This window comes from Diuraphis noxia, unplaced genomic scaffold (genome assembly GCF_037042655.1).
Source record: "Diuraphis noxia isolate RWA-SAM2 unplaced genomic scaffold, SU_Dnox_SAM2 contig0003, whole genome shotgun sequence".
NCBI lineage: Eukaryota > Metazoa > Arthropoda > Insecta > Hemiptera > Aphididae > Diuraphis > Diuraphis noxia.
In genome coordinates, this window is record NW_028301713.1 from 242,602 (window position 1) to 252,588 (window position 9,987).

General features: G+C 25.4%; 1 protein-coding gene across 1 annotated transcript; it reads right to left on the reverse strand.

The window, feature by feature from the left end:
* Positions 1-4,031: 4,031 nt before the first annotated feature.
* On the reverse strand, positions 4,032-4,667 carry LOC149056496 (uncharacterized). The gene has a single exon (XM_089222178.1). The coding sequence runs from the start codon at positions 4,665-4,667 to the stop codon at positions 4,032-4,034; it is 636 nt and encodes a 211-aa protein (XP_089078304.1).
* Between the last annotated feature and the right edge of the window lie 5,320 nt (positions 4,668-9,987).

Here is a 9,987-nt window from a genome sequence, read left to right on the forward strand (position 1 = left end):
TTTTAACTAAGTTATTTAACGAGTTACTTTTATTTTCAAAAGTAACTTCCAGCTTAACGAGTTTCCTTTTTTTTTAAACAACTTTTAACTTAACGAGTTAAATTATTAATTTGTCCTAATATAAATTTCATATATTTAAAACTATATTTTGATTTTTATAACTTATTGATATTATATATATAAAAATAATAATTGTGGGAATAACCAAATACTTTACGATATGAATGGGAGTGTTTTGCATTATTTCTATATTTGAAATTTCAATAGATATTAGAATAACGTGTATAAGTACAACTATCTACCTATATAAAATTTGGGAAACGATTTACGAGTAATAATAATAGTATTAGATAATAATATTTTATTTTATTCTGCTTATTCGCAGAAAATATGTATATATATATATAATATATTATTATAAAACAAAAATGTTATAGGACCATAATAGGGGTAATCATTATTTTGAGAAAAGAAAAACATATTATTTAATTTCCTTGTATACAGAGATAATATACTCTTACTAGTTTAATGTTAGATTTTATAATTGATTGAAGTATGTAAGTAGTACTTACTAAGTACCTACTGTAATTAATACAATTACATATGTTTATTGAAAATAGTTAGACTTCCATTAGGTATATTGTGTTATTTGTTAAGCTTTGATAAAAATGTATGATAATTTATTGTACATGAAAAAAGAAAATTAACTTATTTTTAACTAAGTTAAGTTACTTTTTTTTCAAATTAACTTTTAACTTTTAACGCGTTAAATAAATAAAAAAACTAACTTTTAACTTTTAACTTAACTTACATTTTTCTGTATTAACTTAACTTAACGAGTTAAAATAATTAGTTAACTTGACCAGCCTTGGAAAAATCATTTGAACATTAATTGAAATAGAGTTCTTAGACATAACATATTCATAATTATATGTCTATTATCAGGCAATGCATATAATTAAACGATATAAACACATAGTTATAGGTTAATATTTAATTATAATAGATTATAATAACTAACATCTTTTGTTTTTTTTTAAATAGGAAAATTGAATAAAATTATTAAAAAATAAAATCAAACTTCTCTTCTAAATTATGTCGTATATTATATAAATGTATGATTAAACTTTAAATATATTTATGTTTCATATACTAAATCGTTTAAAACTTTATGATTATTTAAAATTTAATTAACTTACGTTCCTCTATTATAGACAAAGAATACCCAATAATAATTAATAAGTGTATAATATATTTTATAATTATAAAATATGCATCAAATTTTACGATTAAAGTGGAAGATCAAGTAATTTATTTGAAATATTTGCAATCAATTTTCAAGTTTTTCGATAGAATTTAAATTTCGAAACATAAAAATTAGGGTAGAAAAATAATTTGAACATTATTTGAAATAAAGTTCATAGTTATAACATACAAGGTGATTCTTTTAAGTGGTTACACTAATTATCTCGAAAAGTATTTAATTGTTTCAAAATATTTTTTACATGGTTTCAAATTGTTAAAAAACCAACGTTTTAATTAATAAATTATATTTTTAAATATTTTTTATCCTTATAATTTTTTAAGTTTTTTACTTTTTTGAATGACAATATAGAGTTTTTTCTAAGCATTTTGATTCATAAAAATCGTATTTAGGGCTAGTAGTTTTTGAGTTATAAGTATTTAATGTTTAGATTGGCAGAGTGGAGTGGTACGGGGTTACCCCTTATAGTGTTTGTCCACTACTCCGCTTTTGTATACTTACATATAATTAATATACATATAACTCATAAACTAATCGTCCTAAATTAGATTTTTATGAATCAAAATACTTAGAAAAATATTTTGCTTTTGAATATGAAATTAAAACTCTATGTTGTCTTTAAAAAAAGTAAAAACTTAAAAAATTATAAGGATAAAAAATATTTAAAAATATAATTTTTTAATAAAAAGGTTGGGTTTTTAACAACTTGAAACCAAGTAAAAAAATATTTCGAAAAAAGTCAATACTTTTCGAGATAATTAGTGTACCCACTTAAAAGAATCACCCTGTATTCATACTTATATGTCTACTATCAGGCCATGCATAGAATTAAACATTACAAACACGTAGTTTAAGGTTAATATTTAAATATAATAGATCATAACTTAAAGCCTTTTTTTATTAGAAGCTTGAAAAATTGAATATTATATAAACAAAAGATTAACGTTTAAAATGTTTAAATATACTTAAAATAGATATTATAAATCGTGTAAAATTAAATAATTATATAAAATTAAATCAACTTACCTTGCCCTATTGCAGACAGAGAATACCCGATAATAATTAATAAGTATATAATATATTATATTTTCATAAAATATTCATCAAAAATTATAATTAAGGTGGAAAATCAAATGATTTATTTGAAATGTTTGGAATGAATTTTCAAATTTTTCGGTAGAGTATAAATATCGAAACATGATAATTAGGGTAGTAAAATCATTTGAACTTAATTTGAAATAGAGTTCCTTGTAATAAGATATTCATACTTATATGTCTACTATCAGGTCATGTGTAGAATTAAACATTATAAATACGTAGTTTAAAGTTAATATTTAATTATAATAGGTTGAAACTAAATTTTTTTTTTAAATACGAAAATTGAATAAAATTATTAAAAAATAAAATCAAACTTCTCATATATATCATTATGTTGAATATTATATAAATATAAGATAGCAGCTTTTTTTTTAGAAACTCGGTAAATTGAAAGCAGATATTTTAAAAAAAAATCACAATTCTTATTAAAATCATGGTGACTATAATATAAACATAAGATTAAACTTTAAACATATTATTTATGATGCATATTATAAATCGTGTAAAATTAAATAATTATTTAAATTTAAATAAACTTACATAACTCTGTTATATACAGAGAATACCCGATAATAATTAATAAGTGTTTAATTTATTTTATAATTATAAAATATTCATCAAATGTTACGGTTAACGTGGAAAATCAAGTAATTTATTTGAAATGTTTGCAATGAATTTTCGAGTTTTCCGGTAGAATATATATTTCGAAACATAATAATTAAGGTAGAAATAGAATTTGAACTGAATTTGTTATTATAGAGTTCTTAGTTATAACATATTCATAATTGTATGTCTACTATCAGGCCATGCATAGAATTATACATTATAAATACGTAGTTTAAGGTTAATATTTAATTATAATAATAGATTATAACTAACATCTTTTGTTTTTTTTTAAATAGGAAAATTGAATAAAATTATTAAAAAATAAAATCAAACTTTTCTTCTAAATTATGTCGTATATTATATAAATATATGATTAAACTTTAAATATATTTATGTTTCATATACTAAATCGTTTAAAACTTTATGATTATTTAAAATTTAATTAACTTACGTTCCTCTTTTATAGACAAAGAATACCCAATAATAATTAATAAGTGTATAATATATTTTATAATTATAAAATATGCATCAAATTTAACGATTAAAGTGGAAAATCAAGTGATTTATTTGAAATGTTTGCAATGAATTTTCAAGTTTTCCGGTAGAATATATATTTCGAAACATAATAATTAAGGTAGAAAAATAATTTGAACATTATTTTAAATAGAGTTCTTAGTTATAACATATTCGTACTTATATGTCTATTATCAGGTAATGCATAGAATTAAACAATATAAATTATAAACCTATAGTTTTAGGTTAATATTTAATTATAATAGATTATTATAACTAAAAGTTTTTTTTTTTTTTTTAATCAGAAAATTGAATGCAGATAATTAAAAAATTAAATTACACTGCATATCAAAATTATGTTAAATACTAGCTGACCCGGCAAACGTTGTTTTGCTTAAATTTTTTTTTTAAATTAATTTGACCCGGTGAACTTAACGCCTTCAAATAAAGTCTAGATTGATAATAAAATTCGAGTATTCCATTGTAATGAATTGTTACAGAAATCAATATATTGCATTTTGATAAACAATGTTTTTCGTTTTGTTTTCTGTTACAAAAATAAACAACGATGACGGTTTTCCAACACTCGAACTGGCAACGTACAGCTGCCCGTGCGAAAAACATGGAAATTCCAAATTGATCCCACTTCCAATGATTGGCCTTGCGATTTATTGATTGTCATCGCAAAAGCCAATCTAACGGGAAACTGAATCCGCTTAAACTGAAATTGAAGATCTGTTGGAATGATCGGAATTCGTGGGATAAGGACTTCCTCCCCTTTGAAATTGCCCTTGATGATCGTTGATTGTATTACATTGTTCATCAGTTTCTTGACGGACAATCGTATACCATTACACAATTTAGGAGGATTTAGATTCCGCAACAAAATTATGATTGATCCCACTTTTACCTGTAAATTATGAGGTGGAGTTCCTGGCACATCAAGCGAGTTCAAAAATTCTGTCGGATAGTTGACCGTTTCGTTTTCGTCGATTGTGATGTCAACGGATTTGTATGAACGCAGTTCTTCAGCAATTTTACTCTGAATTGTAAAATTCAAGCTATCGACGTCCATATTTCTCTCATCTCCGGAGAGCAATATCATTGCCCCACCAAATCGTTTCGAATTACCTCGTAAATCTTTCATCGTTCGGTCAACTGCCTCCAAAGCTAGTTTATGTGCCATCGTGCATTCATCCCAAATGATGATTTTGCATTCTCGCATCAATTTCGCTGTCGCTGAATTCTTGGTTGTTGTGCACGTAGGCTTGTCAACTTGTCAACCATGAGAAGATTCATTGGCATCTTCAAAGCTGAATGTGCAGTTCGACCGCCTTCCAACAATGTGGCAGCAATGCCAGAGGATGCGACAGCCAACGCAATTTGTGATCTTGACCGAATTGTTGCCAGAATCAACGAAATTACGAACGTTTTGCCTGTCCCTCCAGGAGCATCGAGAAAGTAAATGCCTCCCGTCCCATCATCAACAACCTTCATCAGCGAATCGTATACATTCTTCTGCTCGGCATTCAACAGCGGCACATTTTTTCGGACTCTTTCAGCCTGCTCATCTAGATCATAGTTTTTCTCCCGCTGTAATTCAAGATTGAATGCAGCGTGCCTCGAACGATTTGGCGCTGGCATTCCCAAAGTTGACAACAGACTGCAGCACATGAGCACGCATTCAGATCAGAACTAATGCTTCGTTGCGCATCTCGTCGTTACTTTCAATATCAAAATTAAAATTTGTCGTTCGAACTGTGTGCAAAATGTCATCAACCATCTCGTCCTTGTATATCTCCCACAATGCATTCGGGTTCGATGTATGACCTGTGGCTATGATGATCGCAAACAACGTACGAATTTGATTTGCTGGCGCAGAAACGATTGCATCGGCGAGTGTTAAGTCCCAATGTGAATCGTTTTCGAGCAAATTCAAGCATTGGCAAGCTTCCCGAAAAGTTGTGCACAGTTCACCATCGACAGTACGCAGGGAATTGAAGGATGTCGTGCCCCTAACGTTCACCAAAAGTAAGCGAAGATAGAAGCATTCGTCTTGGCGTGGATGAACTGTGTATATTCGTCCGAGGGAATCAGTCGAATATACATATGCGAAAATGTATATCAACCAGAATATAAAAATATATATTTCTTTCGATTTTTATTGACATTAATCGATTTCAAGCCCTGCTATTATCGATATTTGTACTATTATTTATATTATATTTTTATTTTTATTTTTATCTGCTAGAGGGCGCCACCGGTGTAACTCAGTTTTTGTCTCTAAATCTCTAACTCACAAGAGTTAGGTCCATAATTTATGCTATAAACCCGCTCCCCGACATTCTCTATCATTAAAAAAAAATTGAGCCAAATCAGCCCAGCCGTTCTCAACTGATGCAATTTCGAATTTATTGTCTCCATTTTTATATATATAGATATATAAACATAAGATTAAACTTAAAACATAATTTAGATGCAAATTATAAATCGTGTAACATTAAAAATTATTTAGAATTAAATCATCTTACTTTTCACTTATATAGACAGAGAATATTCGATAATAATTAATAAGTGTATAATATATTTTATATTTATAAAATATTCATCAAATGTTATGATTAAAGTGGAACATTAAGTGATTTATTTGAAATAATTGCAATCAATTTTCAAGTTTATCGATAGAATATAAATTTCGAAACATAAAAAATAGGGTAGAAAAATAATTTGAACTTTATTTGAAATAAAGTTCTTTGTCATAACTCATAACATTCATACTTATATGTCAGTAGTATAGATGTACCATTCCTGGCGCACTTTTATTTTATCAATAAAAGATCACAAAGAAAACAATGTGTAAAAAGATCAGACCATTGAAATGCAATAATTCTTAAAATATTTTTCATAGAACTTATGATATTAATAATTAAAAATTGAATTGCAATAATTATTAAAATATTTTAATATATTATATTTTCAATCTTTTTTATTTTTATTTTTAATTAATGTATTGAGATGGCTTACAAAATCATTTCTATCTATATTTGTTTTATAATGTCCCCAAGCTAATGTATCAATACTATTTTCCAAAATAAATCTTTTATCATCATAAGCACTTAAAGCTTTTTTGTTTTGTTCTACAGTAAAAATATCATGCAGCTTAGTTCTGAATAAATTTTGTTTAACATATTTTGATTTTTTTGTTAGTAAACAATTTTCAAAATCATCAAAACATATTTTATTTTCCACAACATTTTTTTTAACACCTTTAGATTTTTTAATTTCCTTTTCAGTATCTAAGATTCGATGTGAATATAATTTGGATCTTAAACCTATAAATTCAGTCATAATTTTTCCGTTTAACTCATCTTTAAACTTACCTAAGACTTTTTTGTTAACTAAAGGTAAACCATAAATATTATCTTTTGAATAATCTGATGTATCAAAATAATCATCAATTAATGATCTATCTTTATTATCTATCTTTACATTTATATCATGATAGAAATCATCAGTTTTTATTTCTAATATTAGTGAGTCTGTATCAGTATATAATAATCTAACTCTATTTCCATATTTTTTCTTTATTATATTATAATAAAAATCATACATTAACAATTTAGATAAATCTAAAATACACATTCCTATATATATATTGGTTGTTTGAAAGATATTTGACATCTTTTCATATGGATTGCAGCTAAATTATCTGTAAAAATTGTTCTTTTATCAAAATTTGGTCTCGCAATTAATTTGTCTAGTTTTGAAACATTAGAACATAATTTTATATCAACATGATTTCTCACATTCATCATAGCACGTCCATAAACACTATTGTTCATTAATTTGAAATATTCTTTTTCAAACTCATTCTTAGCTTTTGATCTAAGATTAGTATTGAAATCAATATACACTTTTAACCAAGGAGATTGACTAAATTCTAATACTCTATGAATTTTCTCTTTCTTTAAACCTAGTTTAATATATAATTTTAGTGTTTCATAATGTATTATATATTTTTTCTTATCATACAAAGTTGTTAATAATTTTGGGAGTTGTTTGTCATCAAATTGTCTTTCTGGTGCTAAAGGGAAATCTGAATGTAGATCATGAAGTTCTTTAGGGTAAGATAAATCGACTTCTAAAATATAACCTTTACATGATTTATCAGAAATATTCATTACATCAAAATCATTCAGATCAACCCATTTGAAATCTCCAGTAGGTAAATATTTACACATTGCCCAACCATAAAGATTATTTGCATCCAAGTATTGTAAAAATATTGATTCATTATTTTCTTTAAATTTATCTCCCATATATTTATTATTTGCTTTTGAATATCTTTGACTACATTGAGATAAGCCCCCTCTTATTCCGGATTCAAACATCAATATTTGATCGATATCTGTTAATAAATCTAGCTTTACTTTTGTCATTCTTAACATGCTATCCCACGCAAATCCTGGTGTAGTGTAATACCACAGAGGATCTAATTTATAATTTTTTAAAGAAATGTCTCTAAAATGTTCCACTATATCTGTTAATAGTAAAACATCAATCTTATTATATAAACTGGTGAATTCACGAAGATTTTGTATATTAAATACTTTCCAAATTTTTTGTGAGTTTTCATATTCCTCTTTGGTTATATTTTTATCAGTGAGAGAACTATAGAATTTTTCTATAGGTGGTAAACATGTTTCATTAAATTTATCTTCAGAATCCATATACTCATAAGGATAAGCTAACAGTAACTAAATCTAAATGTTCTTCAGGAAAATATTTACTAAGTTCTTTAAATTGATGTTTTTCAAGATTATTTGCTAGTTTATCTAAAGAACTTGGTAAAAATTTAAATGAATCAATAAATCTTAATGCTGTTGTTAATATTGTTTCTTCATCTTTGATCACTTTTGTACGTTTTATAATTTTTGAAAACGAAATATATTTTTCCTCATTATTTGGAATTAATTTTATATCATTGTCATCATTCCTAAATTCTTTTATAAATAGATGAGCATCATAACCTGATAGATTATGAACAAACGATTGGAATAAATTTAGGGTTTTGATAAGTAAGATTACATATAGAATGAGCCGCCCCTCTATATTTACCAGTCAAATGATCATGATCGTAAACTTTTCTCATATTAATGTTTTTATTTTTTATTTATTTTTTCCTTAGATATTGATATTTTTTAATATTTTCATCATCATTATATTGTTTATAATGTTCAATAGTATTATGAAAGATTTTTAATTTTTTCTCTAACCTTGGAGGTAATTCACTTAATAATCTTTCACATATATGACATTTGATAGAATTATTAAAATTATTTTTTTGGTCTGCAGTCATCAATTCCATTGGAACTATTTTAACATATATTTCTGAAATAGCTATTTCTTCATCATACATACATCTTCAAAATTCTTGAGCTACATTTGGACCAGAATATACTACAGGAGGTTTATAATCACCATTACTATATTTAATATAGTAACAAAAATTATTAGGTATATGTTTCTGATAACATTTTGTAAAAGACTCTTTATCATTTGGTTGACAAGTGTATATTGGTACGAGTGTACATTCATAGTCAAAAATAATCTCAAAAGGGATTCTTAAAGAATGATTATACTTCTCAAATTCTAAAGTTTTATTAAAAGGTTCTGGTAGAATCATTTTAGCAGCTTTATTATTACCACAATAATGTTTATGTTCATTTAACTTATTTTCTGTATCAAAACTATTTAAACACATTTTACATAAAAATCTTTTATGACCATCTTTTGTCATTTGACTTCCTACTAATTTCCATAAATCCTTAATCCAACAATAATGACCTTTATTCTCATTATCCTCTCTTAAATACAACAAATCTATATGATTAGTTTTTTCAATTTTTGTTATTTCTAGTGGTAAAATTATATGTGTATATTGTCCTTGTTCTTCTAGATAGTAAATATTAATAGAAATATCCTCTGTTTTTTTAACAAATTTTGGAACGTCTGTGGTTTTTACTGGAAAAGCAATACCTTTTAATTTTTCATCAAATTCATTTTCCCATTTTTTATATTTTGTAACTCTTTGTGCATTTTGTTCAGCAGGGTGTAAAGCAGAAAGTATTGACCAAAGAAAACATTTATCATCTTCATTTTGAACATTTATAACACCTTTTTTATTTGAAATATTTTCAGGTAATGGAATATATGAAGAACCTTTAAAAGGAACATATTTATTTATATTTATTCCCAAACTTAAAATTTGATCAAGTCTCTATTGAGATTCTTTCATTACAAAATCTTCTATTTCATTTACAATTGTAATTTTTACATTTGTATAAAACTCATTTAAGTTAGAATTTTTTGTTAAAAATTCATTTTGTGTTTTAAAATTACATTCTTTATATGTATATCATATTTTCTTCAGATTTACCTTTCTTATATATAGCTAACATCATAATATTTACTTTTAAATCTTTCTTTTTTAATTCATGTTTAAT

Coding starts and splice junctions, on each gene's coding strand:
- LOC149056496 (XM_089222178.1), bottom strand. CDS start 4,667: ATGGCACATAAACTAGCTTTGGAGGCAGTTGACCGAACGATGAAAGAT.